Source organism: Silene latifolia, chromosome 11 (genome assembly GCF_048544455.1).
Source record: "Silene latifolia isolate original U9 population chromosome 11, ASM4854445v1, whole genome shotgun sequence".
Taxonomy (NCBI): Eukaryota; Viridiplantae; Streptophyta; class Magnoliopsida; order Caryophyllales; family Caryophyllaceae; genus Silene; species Silene latifolia.
The window spans coordinates 204,525,358-204,549,564 of record NC_133536.1 but is presented as its reverse complement, the minus strand read 5'-3'; the positions used below and the strand labels follow the sequence as shown (position 1 = coordinate 204,549,564).

At 37.9% G+C, this 24,207-nt stretch overlaps 3 protein-coding genes across 3 annotated transcripts; 2 read left to right on the top strand and 1 right to left on the bottom strand.

Annotated features, from left to right (window-relative positions):
* Positions 1-1,767: 1,767 nt before the first annotated feature.
* LOC141614733 (uncharacterized) lies at positions 1,768-2,241 on the top strand. The gene has a single exon (XM_074433479.1). It carries the CDS (start codon positions 1,768-1,770, stop codon positions 2,239-2,241), a length of 474 nt encoding a protein of 157 aa, XP_074289580.1.
* A 6,286-nt stretch (positions 2,242-8,527) lies between these two features.
* On the top strand, positions 8,528-10,420 carry LOC141612403 (putative acetyltransferase At3g50280). Its single transcript, XM_074431169.1, has one exon. It carries the CDS (start codon positions 8,719-8,721, stop codon positions 10,207-10,209), a length of 1,491 nt encoding a protein of 496 aa, XP_074287270.1. The 5' UTR covers positions 8,528-8,718; the 3' UTR covers positions 10,210-10,420.
* Positions 10,421-14,901: 4,481 nt separating this feature from the next.
* On the bottom strand, positions 14,902-17,458 carry LOC141612402 (pentatricopeptide repeat-containing protein At1g06143). Its single transcript, XM_074431167.1, has one exon. The coding sequence runs from the start codon at positions 17,401-17,403 to the stop codon at positions 15,661-15,663; it is 1,743 nt and encodes a 580-aa protein (XP_074287268.1). The 5' UTR covers positions 17,404-17,458; the 3' UTR covers positions 14,902-15,660.
* Positions 17,459-24,207: the final 6,749 nt, after the last annotated feature.

Below are 24,207 nucleotides of genomic sequence, written 5' to 3'. Positions count from 1 at the left end.
GACTCAATTCAAGCTTTCCATTCAAGTAAAATAAGACACAAACAATCATTTCTAAAGACTAGCAATAAGTTAGCAAGCAACTTTTCATCGTTAGAAGCAAATTAAGCAAACTAATTTACCCTTTTCATGTCTTTTTCCATCGAATACATATGGTGATATATGGAGTGACCAAATTATATTATTGACTAGGGACCAAATTTTCCATCGAATACATATGGTGATATATATATGGAGTGAAATATTTGTGTAAGACGGTTTTTATGTTAAAGACTAATTTATTAATTAAGGCGTAACCCTGTTTTCTGAACTTAATTCAGCTCATTTCAGTTCAGTTCAGCTTTATTCAGTTTAATTCGGTTCACCTCATCTTTTCACAAATTAGCTCTTACTTTAGTTCAGTTCAGTAACAATACATTCAGTTCAATTCAATTATTTTCAGTCGAAAAGAACAGAGCTTAAGTCATTCTGTTTTCTTTTCTCTATCAATATTCCAAGACCAGCCTTTCACTCAAAAATGTACTCCCTCTGTCCCGGTCATTTGTTGTCCTTTTTCATTTTTGGGTGTCTCAGTCATTTGTTGTCCTTTCTATTTTAAGAATGAACTTGATGAGTAATTTGATCATTCTCATTCAATTTGTTTCACTTCTCATTTAGTTATTGGTCTTTTCCTCTTTCCTTGGTCTTTGTGTCAAAACAAAAGGACAACAATTGACCAGGACGGAGGGAGTATTATTGTTGTTAACTAAGAGCATCCGCAAAGGTGGAAACGGACCTCCCCATATACACTCTCTTTCCTCCTATGAGGCTCCTCCTTATTGCACTAAGCTCCCCAACATTTGGGGTTCCTCTATTTTTGAAGGAGCTTCCCAAATGAAAAAAGTGGGCCAATATGTACTTGATTCTTGCACATGGCTGATTGCAGTAGATTAATTAGAAAAAAAGTAGCAGTTTGCACTTAGCTTAATTAGAAAAAAGTGGGCCATTATTAAATATAAATATTTGTTGGGGAACCCCATTGTTGCATAGATGTAGTTATGAAATGAGGAGGGTAAATGGAAAAGTTAGTGGAAAATGAGGTGGACGAATAAGAAAAGGAAAGAGAAAATAAGGGGAGCCTCACCTTTGCGGATGCTCTAAGAAGATAGTTATGGAAACCTAGAATACAATTCCAATTCCAAATCGACTTTTTAAAAAATTTATCTAAGTGTACATATTAATTGAGTTGTTGACAATAAAGTGTTTCTCAATAACAATTACTCGTAATTTTATAAATACTTCAGGTTTTCAATAGAAAATTTGTTACATTCACCTAATTTGACAATTCATCTACAAAATCAAATACACTGTGTATAATTTCCGGTTCGAAGGGCAATATCTTCTACGGAGTACATTACTAACTCTTAAATATGTAAATCTCAGAAAATCGAGTTGTTATCCAGATCGTTTTAAGATATTCCATAATAAAATGTGTTCACACATACCGATATCATTAAAAAAAATTATAAATTTTTGTCTTCATATAAGACTCTTGCACCCAAATAAGCACGTGTCGATCGCCCCAAAATAGATTACTTAAAACAAAAATGGTCCTATAAAAGGAGGACATGCAATACACGTAAAACGTTGACTAGGAAATGAGTAATTACTTCGTATTATTTGCATGGGAATTACCAAACTGGGAATTCGGTATGGCGGATATGTGCGATATGCTGGGAAAGAATTGGGAAAGTTGAATTGAAAACATACAAAATCACATTTATTATTTGCATGGAGGTTTTATCTCGGCAGCTTGCTCGAGCTGAGAAGATGAGGATGCTCACGGGTTTAAAAATTTCCCGTTATGCTCCAACCGTTTCACACTTATTCTATGCGGATGATGCACTTATATGCTGCAAAGCTGCCCCAAAAGCATTTGAAACCCTAAGGGATCTGTTCAAAGACTTTGAATCGGCTTCGGGGCAGATGATTAACCTTAATAAGTCTTTTATTAAGTTTAGCCCAAATGCTCCGTCTGATTTTAAATCACATTTAACCTCTATACTTAAGATGCAGAGTTCCTCTACCTTTGGTACTTACCTGGGTGTTCCTATTGACATCCCAAGAAACCGCTCTCAAGTATTTCATCCTTATATTGACAACTTGACGACTCGAATTTCATCGCTATCTTCCCTGCATCTTACTCAATCAAGTAAGCTTTTGGTCATCTCTGCCGTTCTACTTGCTTCCCTCTATCTCACCTGATGGCGGCTCTTCCATTCCCACTCGGGATTTGTCGGAAAATTGACTCTCTAATTGCTGCGTTTTGGTGGCGCCATGATTGGAAAAGGCATTCTATTCATTGGCTGAAGCGTGAGACTCTACAGGCACCAAAAGAATATGGCGGTTTAGGTATTAAAAACACTCTTCTTCTGAGTCAAGCAATGCTAGTTAAAAACTTCTGGGGAATCCACCTACATCCAAATGGCTTGCTTGCTAAGTATCTTGTTCCTAAATATGGTCGTGACTTACCTATACCTACTGCCAAGTCTCGTGTCTCAAACTCATCTTTCCTTTGGAACGGTATCTGTCGTGCGGTTGATGAGATTATTAGAGGATATTAGAGAATATCATATTAGAAATATTATTATTAGGAAAATATATTATAGGTAGGATATTATACTGAGGAATATTCTTGGAGTATTCCGCAAGATAGTCTCCTATATATTGTAATCAGTTTATCAATAATACTCACGTCATTCAGTTATACTCCCTTCTATTATTAACAACCTACCGTATGACTACCCTAATCGGACCAACCAGCCATCGCCAGATTTCCGACCACAAACACCCGTCATCACCCTCTACCAACCCCTTCAACATATCCCTGCCTCCATCTACCTTCATCAACAACCCACATCCGACCACCTTACCCGCTGCCTAACCTCCGAACCACCACCTCTCACACCCAGATCCCACACCTTCACCCGGTTCACCGCCATCAATCTCCGAACAACCATCGCCACCCATGCCCATATCCTAAGCTTAGATTGTTAGTTTAGTAAATAAATTTCTCTCCGCCTCTGTTCGTTCTTCATGTTGGTATGCCGACGACGATTGCCGTTAAGTTGGTTCTAAACAGGCCGCCGCCGCCATTTCATCTTGTCGTGTTGTCTTTGGTTGCTAAAACAACCCTATCTGCCATGTTGCTTCGGCAACCGCCACCGCCATTGCATCCCGCTACGATGCCCGATCTAAACCACTGTCACGTCTGACATCGGCTTCTCCTCGTCCGCCTCGGGTTCGCCCAGCAACCACCCCTGCCTAACGGGCCGGGTGGTATGACATCGTCGGCCAATTACTTTCGCCAGACGTGTGATTTGTTTTTTTTGGTTTAGTGTTATTGATTTTATTTTGTTTGTACTGTAGAGTTTGCTTCGGCCCTCACAGTTTCGGTGTTTCACGAGTTTGCTTCGGCCCTTGTGCACCATTTATTTTGTTTTGTTAATTATTGTCGGTGTTTCACGAGCTGCTACGGCCCTCGTGCACCTTGACGTTTTAGTTTTGTGTCTCACGAGCTGTTTCGACTCTCGTGCACAATTAGTATTTTTATTGTTATTAGTTTATGTGGCATTCGTCTTCTATGGCCAGATCAGACAAGGGCAAGGCACCTCAACCGGTTAGCGCGCTGACAAAGTCAACTCGAACTCGGCTCATTTTCAACGGCATCCTCAACTATCTTTTCATTTCGTCCAGTCAAAGCGTCCGTCAACTACCGTTTTGACTGAGGGGGTGTATTAGAGGATATTAGAGAATATCATATTAGAAATATTATTATTAGGAAAATATATTATAGGTAGGATATTATACTGAGGAATATTCTTGGAGTATTCCGCAAGATAGTCTCCTATATATTGTAATCAGTTTATCAATAATACTCACGTCATTCAGTTATACTCCCTTCTATTATTAACAGAGATTTCCTCGGGAATTTGCTGGAAAATTGGAAACGGAAAACAGACAAACTTGTTTAACAGCCGTTGGGTGCATGGTACTGTTCCTATTCGGAATAGGACAGACACGGAACCTGATCCTAGTTTATTGGATTTGCTACATCCTTCAGGTGATTGGAACACTTGACTATTTTCCGGCGCTTTGCTCATTTCTGACTAAATTAATTATCACAATGGAACCTCCGCTTCTTGATACGGACGATTTCCTTTATTGGAAATACACTGAGGATGGTAGCTACTCGGTTAAAACGGGCTATTTGCACCTTTGGCTTAAATCTACTACTTCGTCCTCATCCTTGAAGTCTTCTTTTCCATGGTCTTGCATATGGAAATCACCTGGTTCACTTAAATTTCCCCTCTTGCTTTGGCGCCTTGCACACAATATAATGCCTACTTCAGCTAATCTTAAGGAACGCGGAGTGTCTCTCGGTCTCACTTGCCATTTCTGCGGCTCTTCAGAGGAAAATGCAGACCACTTATTCCGCTCTTGTAACATTACGCAACATGTATGGCAATCATCGATGCTTGGTCTCACTTCCCACGCAAATGTGACGGTGCCTTTTTCTCACTGGTTGGCTGATTTAGTGTACTACTTTTCGCATCATACATCAAGTGCTTTTGATCCTCTTCTTTATTTGTTTGTGTCTTGCAAGCAATGCGGTCGGTCAGAAATTCCATAATTTTCCAACAGTGTCCGGTGGATCCTTCACGTATATGCCAACTTGCTGAACATCTCTTTTCTTCCTATAACAAATTCCCGGAAACGTGGAGCTCTCTAGCCGGTTTATTTTCGTTACCTCAAGCTCCTGCACCAAGCCGACAACCTACCCACATCAGCTTTGAATCTGTTAGTTTCTATGTGTTGGTCCGTAGATTTAATCCGAATAACTGCTACCGTACGTCCATCTCAGATTCTCATACTGGAGAAGAGTATACTACTCTTATCAGAGCTGACAATATGCTACATGCTTCGACAAGAGCTTTACTAATCGCAATGCGAAAGGCCCGATCAGCGGCTTTTACCTCTGCCTCTTTTTACATTTCATGTCGTAAACTATCATTTGTTCGCACGTTCATCGCCGGTACCAATTAGTGTGCGGAATTCTATTCATGAAATTCGCCACCTTTTCGTCATTTACCCCTTACAGTCATTAGTTTAGCTCTTTGGGTAATATGTTATGTATTTGTACTTCTTTGTTTTAATATAATCGGTTTATTGTTGTCAAAAAAAAAAAAAAAAAAAACATACAAAATCCTAAGTTTATTTTCCCATAATATTTGGTCCAATGACAAACATCTTTACCGATAAATTCTGTTACTTGTATCATCAAATCAAAATTAATTATAAATTAGGTAATCCCAATTCCCACCTTGATTTTCATATCATTCTGAATGACCACGCATGGATTTCAGATTTTGACTTGACTTCTAACATAAAGTAACTAAATAAGATCATCCTACCTAAAATTTAGAGCAATATGATTAGTTTAAGAAGGAAAAATACTTTTTATCAAACGAGCAATATGATTAGTTGAAGAAGGAAAAATACTTTTTTTATCGAACATGTTATGTTAGAGATAAAGTACAAGTAGTCGAGTACCATTTAATACGAGAGCACGAATTGGTGTGTACGGTTTTCTTTCTTTTTCTTTTTTTTTTTTTTTTTAAAAAGTAAAAGACTAATTTAATAATAGTTGGTCTTATAAAATTATGTAGTAAAAATGTGAAAAAAAAATTATTTTAATGTAATATTTCAAATTAATAACCTGCATATTTGCATATCTTGGGTTTTTTTACACAAATATTATCCTACAACCAGTTGTATAGCATCATTGTATAACCACCTCAAAATTGGTGAGCTCTTACACAAAATTGTTGAACTATTTTACAAGTTTTTGAGCTATTTTACGAAGTTATTGAGCTTAATAATTATTCTTTTAAGCTCAATAATTTTGTATCATAACTCGATAATTTTGTTAGTAGAGTTCGATAACTTTATAACAAGCTCAACTCCAATGAATAAGTTGTATATATAACCAGTTGTATAATGCATTAACTGTTTTTTTTACATATGAGTATCAAAATAAAATCAAGAGGTTAGTTAATATATTGAACTAAAAGTTTGAACTTTTATTTTATCGGAATTATCTTATGCTATTGGATTGTGTTATACAACAGTTACTGGTTACAACCTTCTATTTTAAAAAACACTAAATTATTAGTAGTTGAAATGAAATAATAAGTTGAGTAATAACATGAGTAGGGGAAGGGGTTTCAGTGATGGGCTGGGTGTTTCTTGGTTGTTGGTGTGGTGTTTTAGGATTGAGGTGGGGTTTCGACCTTGGTATAGGGTGGTATATGGAGGGTTTGCTGGCGAAGTGGACTGCTCGTAATGAGGTTGACGGCGACTGTAGTAAGGGGAGGTAGTAGGGATGGTTGTGATGACAGTGGTTATAATAATTTTAGTTTTAATTTCCATACCTTTACCTATTATGGAGTATATGAACTAGACAGAGTTAGTCTTGCTTGTGATGAAAAGGTATCTATCATCTCTCACAATTATCTTTTCTTTGTTATATTATTTTAATCGGTTGCGAAACAAACTTGTGAAACATCACAAATGAGATTTTGCCAACTAAACAGGTATGAATATACACCCTCCCAGTCACTATAATGCTCCCACTTTCCCAAAACGGATTATTCAACTAATGTTCTCATTTCCTTTTTTGGTAATTTTTACTCTTATTTTATTCATTCTTCTCTCCTATTTTCAAACCCCACACAACTCTTTTACTCCTATTTTATTACTTTTCTTTATATTTTGGCCCCACAATTCTCTATTTAACTACTAATAATTCATCCTTCACTCCTATCACCAATCCCACGCAACTCTTTTACTCATATTTTAATACTTTTCCTTAAGTATTGTGCCTATATCAAATGAGAACAATATAGTGACTGGGAGGGAGTATATATAAAAAAACTCCTTCGTTTTTCTTTTATTTCCCTTTTTCTTTTTATAGTGCGAACCAAACGCCTTCTTAACCCAACTAATGACTTGCTTACATAAAAAGGTTTTGGATATATAACTTCTTCAACATTTTTGTTGTATATACCCATCTATAACCTAATGATTATCTTAACGTGTTGTTTATAACATTTATTAAGCGACCAAGCACTTCACAATTCAATTTGTCACTTTGCAAAATTTAGCATAGACATACCACATGATATTGCATTTATATGTTATAGACAACAATTAATCAATCTAATCATGCAATGATCAATTACTTGTTGCTTTTTAACTAATTTAGGTCCCATGCTCACTAGACAACATCATTTCAATGTGGACATATAACTATACAAGTGAAATCTCAATCTCTGTTTTTGTAATTTAGTGGGTAAAAAAAAAAGTACACCATACAATGTGGAGACCAATTTCCTAATCACACTAGTTTTAGTTAATCATCATTTTCAAATAATTTTGATTAGAGACATTTCAGGACTGATTTTTTTTTTTAAAACATAAAAGAGCAAATTAAGACTATCTTTAACCTTAGACCCAAATCGGGTACGAGGACAAAACTCATGCAAGTGTGAAGACAAATTTTGAGATATACATATTTTTAAGAATATTAAAAGTGAGAAGATGAAAGAACATATGGGTAAGCAGAGATCGATCTGAGTTTAAGTGAAGTTCGATGACCTGCAAATTAAGCTCAAAATTCGAGCCCATATCAAGTTCAGATCAGGTTTTTTGCACCCTAGGCACATGATGTAAGGAAAACAATAAACGATTGAAACAAAAGTGAGAAAAGAAGGCAAACAAATCGCTAAATTAATCAACTCATGAAAGACTAATAATTTGATCCATTCTTGTGGTTAGATGGAAGGAAATAGAGAAGATTCTTTACATTCAAACCACCTTAAAAAAAATTGGATATGATTATTTTAATCAATACGGTAATTCTCTACAAAAGTTGCCAGATTTTACATGATATTATGCAAATATGCAGAGATAACATTGGATAAATGAAAATCCACTGCTTTAAATGTAAAAATAATTCTTTCCATCAAACTGTCAATGATAAGGTTTTCATAAACTCATACTAGAATGCTAAATTGCTAACATCTGTCTCGAATCTTTCAAATAAGGTAAAACTAAATACTATACCGTTATCTTTTACTATAACAAAAAATTTAATTCCTATCACAGGGATTTGACCATTCTAAATTTCTAATCTCTAATACAATATCCTAATAGTGCCTTTAATTAATCACAAATTCTTAAACTAGTAAACTAACTATATGTATGATTATGAATAATTACACAATAATAATTAGATTCTTATACAAAACTTTATCATAAATTATTGTTATAAAATGGTCAAAACAAGGATATAGAATTAAACCCTGTCAAGTATATAATGATGATTAAAACAATAAAATATTATGAAAGAGAAATGTTGAACAGAAGACAACACTACTCACTAAATAAGCAGCAAAGCAAAGCAAAGCAAAATGCAAATCTCCACCTCATCAACTATAATGTTCACTGAACCCAAACCCACCATCCCACCTTCCCTTTTCTCCCTATAAATACCAACCTCTACACCTCTCACTCTCCTCACACTCACCTCTTCCAAACATCTCTCTTACAACACACAAAACCCGTCTTGTCTTTAACTTATTGTGAGACCGTCTCTTATAAGAATCACAGAACTCGAAAATGACTTGTTTTACTGATGAGGTTCCAAATGATGTCACCATCATTTCAAAATCAACTGTAATTCCCTCCCAAACCTCCACTATTGGAGACCTCAAGCTTTCCGTCTCGGACCTGCCGATGCTCTCCTGCCACTATATCCAGAAAGGCGGGCTATTTACTCGCCCGCCTTTCGCTACAGAAGAAGTGATTTCCCTTTTGAAGGAGGGTTTGTCTGTGACGTTGACACACTTCCCCGCCCTTGCTGGACGGTTGAAGACCGACGCCGACGGATATGTTTACATTACTTGTAATGACGCCGGCGTGGATTTCGTCCATGCGGCGGGGAAGTGTGTCTACATCAGGGACGTCCTGGGAGAACAGGACGTCCCTGATGTAGTTAAACAGTTCTTCACTTATGATAGAACTGTTAGCTATAAGGGACATTTTCAGCCTATTTTGGCTGTTCAAGTTACGGAGCTAGCCGATGGCTTGTTCATCGGCTGCTCCGTAAATCATTCCGTTACTGACGGAACTTCCTTTTGGAATTTTTTTAATACTTTCGCTGAGGTTTGTAGAGGTGTGAGGAGGATTACGAAACCTCCGGAGTTCAGCCGTAACTCCGTGTTGGTCTCGCCAGCCGTGTTGAAGGTTCCGGAAGGCGGTCCGGTTGTTACATTCAATGAATTCGAACCGTTGAGAGAGCGAATTTTTAAATTCAGTAGGGAATCGATTTTGGAATTGAAATCTAAAGTCAATTATAAGAAATTCGGAGATTCGATCATTTCAAATGATCGAATCTCCGCAGTTGAATTGCTCGGTAAACAGAGCAACGATCCCTGGAAAGAAAAGGACACAAAAACCGTCTCGAAACTCGAGAACTGGATTCGAAACGCAGTAGCCGTTTCGAAACCACGAGTCGTAAACGAAACGGATTCGACCGAGGTGGAAGTTTCCTCTTTTCAATCTTTATGCGCCCTGTTATGGCGGTGTGTGACACGCGCTAGAAAAATGGACAGTAATAAAACGACAACGTTTAGGATGGCGGTAAATTGCCGTCATAGATTGGAGCCGAAATTAGACCCGCTGTACTTCGGAAACGCAATTCAAAGCATCCCGACTTTCGCAACGGTGGGAGATGTGCTTTCCAAGGACTTACGGTGGGCCGCGGAACAGCTGAACACGAACGTCAAGGCACACGGCGATAAAACCGTGAGAAAATTTATAGGAGATTGGGAGAGTAATCCGAGGACTTTTCCTTTAGGTAATTTTGATGGTGGGATGATTACTATGGGTAGTTCTCCACGGTTTCCTATGTATGATAATGATTTCGGGTGGGGTCGACCCGTCGCTGTTAGGAGCGGACGGGCTAATAAGTTTGATGGGAAGATCTCGGCTTTTCCCGGTCGTGAAGGCGGAGGTAGTGTTGATCTTGAAGTCGTGTTGTCGCCCGAGACTATGGCCGGTCTTGAATCTGACCCCGAGTTTATGCAATATGTGTCGTTGGGTTTTTAGGCTTAAGTCGAATTAATTTGGGTCGGGTTATAAATCTGTGTAGATGACATATAATATGCGGGTGGGCAAGGGGAAACTAAATATGCAAGTCCTTTAATTATTATCTCTACTTACGTTTATTTTTAGTAATTTGCGTTTTTTTTTTTAATTATCGACATCCTTTGTGCCATAACTCTAATTCTAATTTTAATCATTACCCACTATCTTCTCATATTTTATTGTTATTTCTATATTTTTTTGTTGTGAAATTAAACATAGTTGACTTTGGTGAGACGAGGTCTTTGGTGATTACACAGTAGGAATTATTGTGTAACACTGTATTATAGTGAGACGGTCTATAAAATAAAAAGAAAACTAATTTATTAGTAATAAATGATTTTTTTTTTCAAAAATAAACCGTCTTATGGTGGAAAACCATCTTATATAATAATTTGCGGAGGAAATATTATATTGTGAAAGATTTGTGAGAAAAATTTAGACTTTTGAGATGTGACTAAAATGGATTCAATGGAAGTCAACGCTACCCATGATAATATAACGTTGGCTTGAGACTCCGAGAGGTCACAGTTTATTCACAAAATTCCCTGTAATTATTTAGTTGTTGCCAACTAAAATAACGCCCATGTCAACTTTCCAGATGATCAGGGGGAACCTACATAGTAGCAAAGGGTAGCACTCGCTACCCCAAATTTCAAGAAAATGATTAAGATTATCAACTTTTGCTACCCTATTTTTTTTTTAAATATGCACCTTAACATAGGTGTAAAACAACATTAGAAAAATTCGCTACCCCAAAATTTTATTTCTGAGATGATTGCAAGTTTATAATAAATGATACATTCAACTAAAGTTGAATAGGGTGAGTAGTGTGAGTGGTAAGGACTCTCATCTCTTAGGGTGTGTTTGGATAGCAAAAGTGGGGGGAGAAGGAAGGGGAGGGAGAAGGAGGGAAGAGAAAGGGATGGAAGGGAAGGGGAGGGAGAATGGAGGAGATCATTTTCCCTCCAAATCTTGCCTTTGTTGGAGAGAGGAAATAATTTGGCTTAGAGGAGGGAAATGGAGGGATCCATTTTCCCTCCCCTCAAAGTCCCTTCACCTCCATTTTGCTAACCAAACAAAGGATTTATCATCCCTCTCTTTCCCTCCCCTCCCCTTCCCTCCAAATCCTCCTATCCAAACACACCCTTAAATAAGTGGTCAGGAATTTGATTCTTGACTCTTGCGAATCAAAAAAGCCAAATTTAAAAGGGGTCAACTCATTAAATTGCCTTCAGTACTCCGAAAGAGCTGTGGATACTTCCTAGTCAACAAAAAAAATGATACTACATCTCAAATTTTGGGTTGTCATGTCACTATCAAGGGTGAACTGGTCGGATCCGTACGGATCGGATCAGTTCGGGTCTAGTCGCGTTTCGGATTTGCGAGAATAAGGGTCAGATAGGGTTATTTTCAGGTCAGTTATTTTCAAGTTATTTAGGTATAATGGGTTGTGTACAACAATAAAATTTTGGACGGAAGACAACTAGACAAGTAGACAACGGCCATGCCCAGTTAGTAATTACGATACAACTATAGAGTTGATATGAAACACTAGTATTGTCTCACAGTTTTAAGACCGTCGTACATTTTTATTGCGAATTAATATGAAGTATGTACTAACAAAAAGGGATGGTCCCATAAAAATAGCATGAGACATAGAGACCTCACAAGAGAGTTTATAGCATTGAAGAGGTCAAGGACAAAGGCCATGCATGCTGCTAACTGACTGAGCTTCACTCAATGAATTAATGGCAATCACATTCTGGAAGCGTGGTTACTTCCTGACCTCCTACTGCATTTTCACTCAAGATTAAATAAGCTGACAACTAGTTCTTGATTCAATGTTTCCAATTCCATGGTTCAAAATCATATATCCATTCATCAAATACATCGATTTGTTTTTTTTTATACGAAACCCTTACCGACTTGTTCTCCTACTCCTTTGAGATGGGCTGATAGTGCACTTCTAACTCAGTATCGCTCTCTCTCGTATGAAAGAAAGAGATAGACTGGTCGCATTTTAAACTTTTTTTTTTTTTTTTCTTTGGCAACGGTAAAGAAAGTGTTTTACATTGTGGTGGTACGGCTCACTAAACCATACCTATAAACAACAGCATAAAACACGAAAATACTACTAATAACATAATCTAAAACAACAAGGTAAATACATCGGCTGACAATAATGTGTTGGTGGCATACGACGGCAGTCAGGCCACTGACTTGGGATATACAAGCATATAATAACCCAGTTTCCTTTCCATAAAACCATCAAATGATGGATATACAAGCATATAACCCTTTTTTTTACTGCTGCCAAAAAAAAAAAAACATGTTCTATATCCCCATAAATCTACCAACTTTTACCTTATTTGGAATTGATCAGTTGGTCTCTCTTATGACATGTTACAAATTGTGACAAAGAAAATGACCATTTTATGATAAAAAAAATCATCCACAAATTCTTATTTATTAGAAAATTACTCATTTTATCATAAAATGATCACATTTCTCCGTCACAAATGAAAATGTGCGGGAATTGATAACATTTGAAAAAAAAATCCCCTTTAGGAGTAAAAACATGGAGCACATTCAAGGAAATGACTAGGAAGAGCGTAAACATCAACACTATAAAAACATGAACAAATCAAATCAAAATTGAGAAGTAGCCCACCAACTCAAGTGAGGGTCATAGTTTTAGTCAAAAATGGAGGAACATGTGAATCACATCCAACCCACAATCAATGGAATTTTAAGAATCACGATAAATAGATTGGAAAAGTGTACAAAAACAAAGACTATTATTATCTAATCATCACAAAGATGTATAAATGGATACATAATGATGTTAAGAGATTGTAAAAGCCATTATTATTGTGTGATGAAAACTGAAAGCAGGCGACGGAACCGAAAAAAAAAAAAAAAAAAAAAAAAAAAAAAAAAAAAAAAAGTGGTACGGAATAGGGATCGTGTTTTGCAAGGTGATGAGATACACACACACTTTTAGCAACTATATACTAATAAAAGTGAACAGAGAAAGCAAACTGAAAGTTCAAAAGAAAAACATGTGTATTCAGCACAAATAGTTATGTACGCATGTTCAGTTAGTCACTTGAAAAGATGCATTTAACAATTACAAAAAAAAATCATTTCGAGAAGTTCAAGCGCAACTTTAAACTAATGGTAGACGGTTGTATATGATAACTTCTGCTGTTAAATGTCATATCGTTGTCGCAGGTAGTAAGGAAGTAGTATTGACATCAGCAAAGATTTCAAGTTTCAGCTAACATGAGAATGAGAAATCTACAACTCAGAAAGACACCAATGCAGACCGGTTTCAACAGGACTAATAATATGCCTTGGAAAAAAGAATAAAAGCAGAGTTATTTCCGAAATTTTCAATTTACATTGTTAACTAACAACCTTAATGGTGCATTAAGCTGCAGCTAAACACAAAAATGAAGTGATTCCGGCCTTCCCTACCAAATATATAGCTTTTGACAATAATTGGAGAACTTCATTAGAACTTATATGAAGCCGTTCCCCGTATCTCTTACGTCTTAACTAAGCATCTCCCTAACCAGTAGCAAAAAGAAAAGAACTTGAAAATTCTTTTCACATGGTCGCTACTACTGCAACAATCATTAATATCCACAACCACAAGAAAGGCCTCGTATGTGAGAGTACGCTTAACGATTTCCTGTCTTAGGGTAGAGACTAGACTCACTAGAGAGAATACATAGGTGGTCATAGGTTTAAATCCGCGTCCCCTTGTAGTTGTATAACTTGTATTGCTTTCAGTTTCAATTAAAGGCAGGTCAGCAGCCACCAATTAGTCAAATATTGGAGAATTGTGTGAATCACAACAATAAATCCAAAACACAATCAATGGAATTGGTGGCTATAAATGGTATGAATCATGATAAACAGATCGGAAAAAGAGTCAAAAAGACGATTATCAAAACAAAATGCAAATGGAAAGAATGATGTTAAAAGATGGTGACAAACTGAAACCATACTTGAGTGATGAAAACTGAAAGAGGCAGTGGAAGGGAAAAGGAGATAATAAGGATCACGTGTGTGCGCGTGTGACCACTAAAGTCAAATAGAGACAATACAAATAGGGCGGAGGGTGTATGTGCTCGTACAAGCTTCTAATAAATACAAATAGCACCTGGACAAGTAGTACTCTGTAATAAGCTACGCCACTCTGGTAGGGATACTCTGATGCATAGCACTGAACTGCTGAAGGTAATACATGGTAAACATGTTTTTTGCACTAGCTAAAACAAAGTGTGAAATCCTAATGCTAAACAGAATCCTTTCCTATCATAAAACTCATTTGTGAACTTTTCATCTTCTTCCATGCAAACATAACAAGCAAACTCGACAAATTCAAGTTAATTCTATGACTCATAAAATCATTTCTAATGTTACCACCATTACCCACACAAGTAAATTATCGTAGTAAAAACTACAGCAAACAAGAGGGTGCTCCTTACAAAAATGAGAATAGAAAAGCAAGACAACGGAATAAATCATCTTTCGAGTTTGAGCTCAACTCTTGAACGTCTCCTTCCACTCTAAAAAACGTCATGGCCAAAATAAACTCTAGAAGTCATTAGTAGCAACAGATAATGATCAACCACCAATCCATCATATATACCCTGTGAAAGCTTGATACAAACATATATAGCTTACATCTAGTATCATAGCAAATTATCACTAATGTTAAGCTAGGCCTATTCCAATATGGATAAATTTAGCACATTGCTTATAAACCCATAAAAAAATTACAGAAGAATCTTACAGTCAGACAGGAACAAATTTTCTACTGGCATAAACAGCATGGAGTACTATTATTCTATAACCGTACTCAATTTTAACTGTTCCCATAATAACACACAAGTAAATCAACCAATAGAAGTAAAGAATTAGAAACACATTCATTCATTCACATTGCTTGGATGAAACTATTAGTGATCAGAAATGTACTCACTGAAATTATCCTTGTAGAGGATGGAGCCAAGTAAATATCGTCAAAGCTCTCAGCAACCTTCGCATCCTCATACTTCAACCCGTCATCAAACCTGAAACCACCAAGCATCCCTGTTACAGCCCAAACAACGCCCGCCATTGGGGCCAACCTGAGACCTCAGCTCACAAGGAGTGTCATCAACTGGAGGTTCTGACCAAGCGGAGTGCCAGAGCTCATGTTTTGCTCCAAGAGCAACCTCATCACACTTGGCAATGGCCAGGGCAAAAGGGTAATTATGGGCACCGCAACCAATAGGAGCATTGTGGTAACTAGCTAGGGTTAAGAGCGGTGGGGGTCAAAACACAACCCGAGAAAACATGAACCTAGATGACCGACACGAAGTTCATAGTATATCCGAAATAACATGAAGTGTCTCGTCACAAAGCACACTCAACTTCAAGGGGACAAGTATTTAGCTTCAGCTGCCAATACAAATTATCAAGCAAAAGATGTATCTCGGTAGAAGCAGAGTGAGATTTATCAGCAGCAACAAACTGATGCACTTCATTTCCCATTTCAATCCAACTCGATCCAGGACATTGCTTCTCAATACCGAGTTCCCTAATGATAGCCCTAATCTTTGCAACCTCTTTCCACTGATTTGCCTCAGCATACATGTTAGCCAACAGCGTATAGTAACCACAATTTTCAGGCTCCAGTTCCATTAGATTGCTGACCGCAAGTTCAGCCATCTCTAAGTTTAAACAAAGTTTACAGCCGTTCAACAATGCTCCCCAAACAACTGCATTTGGTTTAATTTTCATACGTTTAATAACATCCATTGCATCTTCCAGTAACCTGGCTTTGCATAATAGATCAACCATGCATCCGTAGTGTTCTACCTGAGGATTAATCTGAAAATCATCAATCATTGATCGGAAAAGTTCCCGGCCTTTATCAACAAAGCCTGCATGAGTACACGCACTAAGCACGCTGATAAAAGTTACTCCATTAGGCTTAATATTTGTCTTTAGCATAGTTTCAAACATTTCCAAAGCTGATCTTCCATGTCCATGAGTTGCAAGCCCTTCGATGATCGAATTCCAACAAAAGAGATTCTTTTCCCTTAGATTGAAAAACACAATGAGAGACCTGTCTAGCCTCCCACACTTGGCATACATATCTATCAGCGCAGAACCAATATAAACATCTATCGAAAACCCCTCTCTGACAATGTAGAAATGCAATTTCTTTCCTAAGTCAAGAGCTCCAAGATGAGCACAACAAGAAATAATTGTAGCTAATGTCATCTCATCGGGATGAACACCGCTCTTGATCATCTCATCAAAGACCGCCAAAGCCCTTTTATATTCCTTATTTTGACTATAACACGCAATCATGCTTGTCCACGAAATCAAGTCCTTTCCGGGCATTTGATCAAACAACAACGCCGCACCCTCAACATTCCCTACCCTACTATACCCATCAATCATCGCATTCCACGCAGTAACATTCCTCTCAGGCATCTCATCAAACAATCTCCTCGCAGAACCCATATCCCCTCCCCTAGCATAAACACACACCATCGTAATCCACGCAAACAAATCTCTTTCAGGCATTTCATCAAACACCTTACATGCTTCATCAAATTTCTTTAATTTCCCATACAAATCAACCAAAGAAGTCAAAACAAAAACATGGGTATCAAACCCATTTTTCCAAGCTTGACAATGAATCCCTTCCCCAAACCTCGCCGCGTAAACTTGACCACAAGCCTTAATTATCGGCGAAAAAGTATAACTTGTTGGATAAACTCCGTCTCTCAACATTACCAAGTACAATTCTAAAGCTTCCATTGATCTACCACTACGAATTAACCCTCTAATCAATGCATTATATACAAAAACATTCGGCGATTTCATCTGGGTAAAGATTGAATTTGCATATTCTATCTGATTTAGGGAAAAACATGAAGTAATGAAATTGTTCATTAAATAACAATCTTGAATTAGGTCAGTTTTAATCATGGAAGCTTGAAGTGATTGTAAAGAAACAAGATTTGGGCATTTTTTAAGGTGGGTTAGTAGTACTCCTGTGTGTATCAACTTTTTGCGCGGGAAATTTAAAGAGAAGATGAAGTTCAGTTGGGTTGGGGTTTTTGGGAAACGTTGAAAGATCATTGGTCTCGCTTAATTAGGTTTTGATTAATTAGAACTTTATATATGTGATGATTTGTTATTTTGCGCAAACCAAGTTGGCCCCGGTTGATTCGGGTGCTCTCACGAAGAGTTAAACCGGCAGGTCAAATGATTTGTTTCATTCTTACGGGGAGAAAGTGAAACTATTGACCCTATGATTGCATTAAAGGACTGATTGTGGAAATATCAATTCCCTATTTTGATTTAACTTTTTTATACTATGTACACGCAAAATAACAAATGAAATAGGCAACTTAGTGTAACACTACAGACTTTATTAAGCTAAGTACTCGACCGAGTAGAGCCTACTCGGCCGAGTAGTGCTAAGTGTATGTTCTGTTTGGCTTCTGCCGAGGAATACTCGGCCGAGTATGATGAATACTCGACCGAGTGGAGGATACTCGTAGAGTATACATCATACTCGACCGAGTATATCCGTCGACGAGTATTAATTCAACGGTTGATGGGAGTGTTTTTAGAGATTATAAAATTTGAGAAAATCAGTTTCTAAAACACGGTTTGTAAACCTAATCAAAACCTACGACGCTCTAATCATTCCCAATCTCTCCTCTGTGTATGTATGGACAATCTTAGCAACCGCATTCAATCATTCATCCTTTCGTCGGTAAGTCTTTATTCCCCATGCTTGTTGATGTTTGTCCTAGGGTTTGTCTTTGATTATGAATTTGGGGGAAATGGGGTTTTGCATATAGTGTGTGCGTTATGTGATTGTTGATTATCATTGTTGTAGGTGACGATGTGGTAATTGTTATGCTTATTGTATGATTGATTGCAGCGTAAGAGGATTGCGAAAAGGTAGGGTTTCCCTACTCAGTTACTGTTAATTGATTTAAGACTGTAGTTATGTTGTATTTGTTGTTATCTGCTGATCATCGGATTATGGGTGTTGTGGTGACGGTGGTGATGTGATTGTGTGGTGACGGTTGTGGTGTTGAGGCAATTTTGTGATCTTTGTGGTTTGTGTGATTGTGGTGGAGTCACTTGCGGGAGTGGCTTCACACCCTAGTTCGCCCTCCGTGGAACCCGCCACGGGAGGGGATGTGCACATTAAGGGACGGGGATTGTTAGTCGCTCGTTGATGGTTTGGACTTGGTGGGGATGGGCTGCGGTCACCCAGCTGGCGGAGTGGATTACCCATTGCGATGGGTAATGGCGGGGGCTACACACTTCGGTGTGTAGTCGGTTACTATGGAGGATGATCGGTAGGTTATATTGTTTGTTGTCTTACATTGATTGAATGGTACTGACCCCGTTGTTGTTGTTTTGTAAAACTTGCGGTGATCCATTCGGGGATGGTGGCGAGACTTGACGGTATTGCATTTGGTGAGCTTGGGTGGTCGGGGAAGTCGTCATCACCGGTTGTAGTATCACGGTCATGAGTCTTAGCTATGATTTTGTAGTTGTCCTCGTTGTATTCACTTTATTGGTTTTTGTTTGGGTTTGAATTGTTGTAAACATTAATACTTTCAAACACTTTTAATAAATGTGTTTGGGACGGACGCTTTTGATCTATACTAACCTCGGGCAACCGAGATGGTAATGACCTTTCATGCTTAGGTAGTCCTGGTAAGGTACCTTGTAATGAGGGGGTGTTACAAAGTGGTATCAGAGCCGACGATTCCGGCACCTAAAACAAATGAACCCAATGAACTTAGGGAGTCTAAATAAAATGAACCAGGGGAGAGTTGTTTGGAGCTACCGCAAAGACTTGGGAGACGTCCCAGAGTCGCACTAAGGCCCTTACGATCTCAAGCCGGTCACATGGGGTGAAATTTTGTATGCTTGAGTCATGTGTGTGTAATACTTGTAACTTGAGCCTTGTGTAGTTGTTGGATGAAATGAAAGGATTTGACCATGGTGGTATATGATAAAGGAATTGCGTAGTTGTGTGTGAGAATCGAAGCATGTTATGTGGTTCTTGCTAGGCTTTTGAAATGGGGTGTGAAGTGTCATATATAGATGGAAAATTTTGTGTAATTGTGCTAACGAAATGTGAAATTGGAGTATATGTAATGTGAGGTAGGATGTGTCTACATAATCATGATGATGTTAATGTTTGGTTGTTGGTCGTAGCATGTGGTTAAGGTCATACGTCTACATATGTGAATGTCGTGTTTAATTCTAATGTGAGTATGATGAAAGTTCACCTATGTACTGGTTTTTAGAAGTATTGAGTTGTTATTGTTTGCTTTATGCATGTTTAAGTTGTTTTGTTAAGAAATTTTAATTTGTATACAAACCGATTTTGGAAGGGTTGTCTTAAAACTGTCATAAGTCGAGTTCTAGAAATGATATTGCTGTAATTCCAAGTTGAGGTGATAGCTTGTCCTCTTACGATTCTAACTATAGGTCACACGCCCAAAATGACCAAGTAACGAGTGAGATATGACTGTTTTACGAAAACTGGACGGTGCTGAGAACTGCGCCGATACTCGACCGAGTAGTCCCTACTCGGCCGAGTGTCTTTTGTACTCGACCGAGTGTTCCATATTCGGCCGAGTAATCTCTCTGTGATAATACTATTTAGCGTCTGGAGTCCTAAACTCGGCCGAGTAGTCTCATACTCGACCGAGTAAGGTCCACTCGGCCGAGTATTCCCAATACTCGACCGAGTAATCCTTCTGCGACAATTGAGTTTTGCTTCGGAGTCGAAACTCGACCGAGTAATATAGTTACTCGACCGAGTACCTTATACTCGACCTGGTATGTTATGTACTCGACCGAGTACCTCGTTGGGCGGCCACTTTGAGTCGGTGGCTATGTTCTTACTTTTGTTTTGAGTCGATGGCTATGTTTTTACTTTTGTTTTGAGCCGGTGGCTATGTTTTTCATTGTTTTGAGTCATAGGGTATATACACATGTATGTTTTGAGTCTTAATGCATTCTTTTATATGTGAGACGGTCTTGATACGTAAGTTACCGGAAGGTATGACATGGAGAATTATGGCTTATGAGGGACATGTGTTGGGTAAGGAAGACATGTGTTAATGTGGTTGTGAAGGATAGTGGAAGAAGAAAAGGGAAGAATGATGAGCTAATCGAGGTAAAGAGCATGTTTTGTGAGATATGATGAGTGAAATAGTCGTGTATTGAGTAGTATAAAAGTAAGTGTATATGGACAAGGGTGATGTAAGTGTAAAGAAGCATGAGAATGAAAGATTGAGATATGGGACAAGAATAGTGGCATATTTGGATGTGTAAGGATTTAGGGAGGAAGACAGCTAGGATAGAGTTGCTTAAGGATATATGTAATGGAAGGTTGTTGTAAGAAGATAGGAAAGAGAGGTATATAGTGAACTTAAAGGAAGTGATGTCGCGATGTGGATTTGTAGATAGTGGCTAAGTTTGGGAAGTTGGAATATTAAGGGGTAAGCCTAGTGTGTAATTCTATGGAAAATTAACGGTATGACATAAATTTTTGGTTTCCTAGAGATACGAAAGGGAGATACGACTAATGGAAGAGTAACCATTAGTGTGTAGACTTGATGTGACAAGGGTGAGTGAGAAGCAAGATGAGAGAGGATAAATGATAAGAAGAATGATAAGATATTGATATGAATTAATGGAATTAGAGTTGTGGAGCTATGGGAGAAATAAACAAATTACTTAAGAGTTAGGTAAGAAGTAATAAGGAGTTGAGTGGTTAATTGCTTTTGTCGAGTGTAAAAAAGAAAAGAATGAGGGGAGTAAAACTAAGAAAATGTTCACCGAAGTTATGTGATATAAAGTAAGAAATAATCGTCGAGATGTATGATACTAGTATGAGGATTTGAGTTAATGGTTATATAGGAGTTTCAGAACAACATGATTAGTCAGGAGTTTCGAGGAACTAAGTAAAGTAAAAGTTGGGTAGAGAATTTGCACGATATGAAATCTTGGTGGGGAATCGGGTAATATGACAATTAAGCATAGTATTGGGAAGAATATTGAGGTAAATCTTGTTGATGGATTGGATGTTCTTTATTTGGGATGATAACCAAAGAGAGAAAACGGATTGTGATATTACGAAGTGTTAGTAAGAGAGTGATCACATGAAGGATGTTGGTGCCATCGTATTGTCACTAGTGGTTGAGGATGATGTTACTTTAGGGAAGTTAGTTGTTTTAATGAGGTTGATTTTGTGGGGGTAATTAATATGTTTGGTTGTGAGGGAGTATAAGATGTAGATATGTGAGGTATTCGCTCGAAGTTGGGTGCGATGTTATGGCTACAATTTTCGGAGGAGTGATAATTGTGGGTATGAGAGGATATGTTATGAAAGGCACCAGGTTAAATCCGGATGAGAGGTATTCATTGTCAAGTGGTAACTTACGTGATCGGGATTGATTGGTTGGATGTGATTATGGGTCTATGATGTGTATAAATGTTTGTGTGAGGTTCGACCTCACGAGAGAAAGCGGTATGGTGTGATAGTCATAAAGTTGTTATATGAATGTTTGTGATATATGTTGGGTACGACAATATAATGGAATAAGGTTCAAAAGGTAATAATTTGATTGATCTGACATGGATAGTTAAAATTGCATGTGTATTGATGATACATGTTTATTCCGTGAAATGGTAAGAATGATGTGCATGAGATTCTTGTATGTTTATTCTGTATAAAATGTTTTGTTATGATCGAGTAAAGCGGTTTTGAGTAAGTTTTCTTGTCCGGAGAGTTATACCGAGTCAGTGCTTGTGGGAATTATATGTGGGCGTGATGTTTATCGATGTGGTTGTTGTGCCTCGGGTGGTGATCCGGGCACGGTATTTCGTATTGTGATGCGGGCATTTTAATTGCTGCGGTGCGGTTGGTGTTGGTGGCGAAGTTGCGATGCGTCACCGGTTGTGGTGGAGTATACGGGGTGGTTACGATTTGAGTTTCGAAAGTACATACCGATTATGCACTGATTGTTGTTTTGTTCTTTGTTGTTTCTTGTGAGTTTCGGTTAGACATGTAAATTTGTTGTTTTGTTTGTTGATGTTTCTTACCGTTTCGGGTTGGGAATGAGGGTATGAGGATTATATGAAAGAGAGTTGTATATGTTTTCGTTGTTATCATGGTATAGTGATATTCATTGACGGGGACACGATTGTGATAGGTTGTTCTGATAATTTTGATCTTGTTCTAGATGAGGCTTTGGTAGAAATGGTAATGGTTAGTGATTCGTAAAACATGTGTGGTAATGACCTGAAAGATGCAGGTGGTTCATAATCCTGGGTTGAGATAGTGAGTGTAGAGTGTTGGGGAATTAGTGTCATGTTAAGTTATGTATGAGTTTTGCGGTAATGAAGGAAAGAACATGAGGATCTCGTGTGAGTGTACGTAAAAAGTGTGGATCGTGAGTTATGCTTTTGGCGATAAGAGTTTTATATAGTTTATATAGAGAGGTATGTCGTGTTGCGGTAATGTGGAAGAGTTAGAGTGTTTGTTTTGATCAGGATTGTGTGGTATTGGTTAAATGGAGTGCAAAATGAGTTGAGGTATGATAACTGCTTAAGTAAGAGAGCCTTGGATATAGGAATAGTAAGTGTTTAGATTATACACGTGTATCTTTCACATGTGGTGGCAATGAAGATAATGAGAGGTATAGGCGAGGATTTAGTACTAATGAGTTACGAGGACGTAACATGTGTCTTAAGAGGAGTAGGATGCGGCAAATAGCGTTTGAGGATTGTGCATGTCGTAATATTATTGGAAGTAGAGTGTTGGTGTAGCATAGAGGACGGATATTTGTTTTAATTGATTTGATTAAAGGTCATGACCGTGCTTGTAGTAATTCGATGTTTAGCAATGAGAGAATATTTCAACGGTGTTGTGAGTTGTATGATAATGATTATGAGTCCGATAGTTTTGTGGTTGGAAGATGATGTTTATGTATTTGAGTAAACTTCGAGGACGAAGTTCGCTTTAAGGATGGTAGAATGTAACACTCCGTTTTGATGATTGATCTTCTTTTGTGGATTGAGTGCTCGAGTGTTATGGAAGTGAGACAAGGTTGGCAACGTTATATTGTGGTTATTCGATAATATTGGAGTTAGTGTCGAGAGGCTATCTTTGTAGTTGGGATGATACCGTGAGTCATGTTGTGGAAGTAAGTGTTGTTGGTAGACTTAGTGTTAGGTGTCCATGTTTTATAGGTTGGGTTGGAACTTCGGGGACGAAGTTCTTTTTAAGGGGGAAGATTGTAACACTACGGATTTTATTAAGCTAAGTACTCGATCGAGTAGAGCCTACTCGGCCGAGTAGTGCTAAGTGTATGTTGTTTGGCTTGCCGAGGAATACTCGGCCGAGTATGATGAATACTCGACCGAGTGGAGGATACTCGGCCGAGTATACATCATACTCGACCGAGTATCCGTCCCGACGAGTATTAATTCAACGGTTGATGGGAGTGTTTTTAGAGATTATAAAATTTGAGAAAATCAGTTTCTAAAACACGGTTTGTAAACCTAATCAAAACCTACGACGCTCTAATCATTCCCAATCTCTCCTCTGTGTATGTATGGACAATCTTAGCAACCGCATTCAATCATTCATCCTTTCGTCGGTAAGTCTTTATTCCCCATGCTTGTTGATGTTTGTCCTAGGGTTTGTCTTTGATTATGAATTTGGGGGAAATGGGGTTTTGCATATAGTGTGTGCGTTATGTGATTGTTGATTATCATTGTTGTAGGTGACGATGTGGTAATTGTTATGCTTATTGTATGATTGATTGCAGCGTAAGAGGATTGCGAAAAGGTAGGGTTTCCTACTCGATTCCATTAATTGATTTAAGATTT

Excerpts from the sequence above, each read along its gene's own strand:
- LOC141614733 (XM_074433479.1), top strand. The coding sequence starts at position 1,768 with ATGGAGGTTTTATCTCGGCAGCTTGCTCGAGCTGAGAAGATGAGGATG.
- LOC141612403 (XM_074431169.1), top strand. The coding sequence starts at position 8,719 with ATGACTTGTTTTACTGATGAGGTTCCAAATGATGTCACCATCATTTCA.
- LOC141612402 (XM_074431167.1), bottom strand. The coding sequence starts at position 17,403 with ATGATCTTTCAACGTTTCCCAAAAACCCCAACCCAACTGAACTTCATC.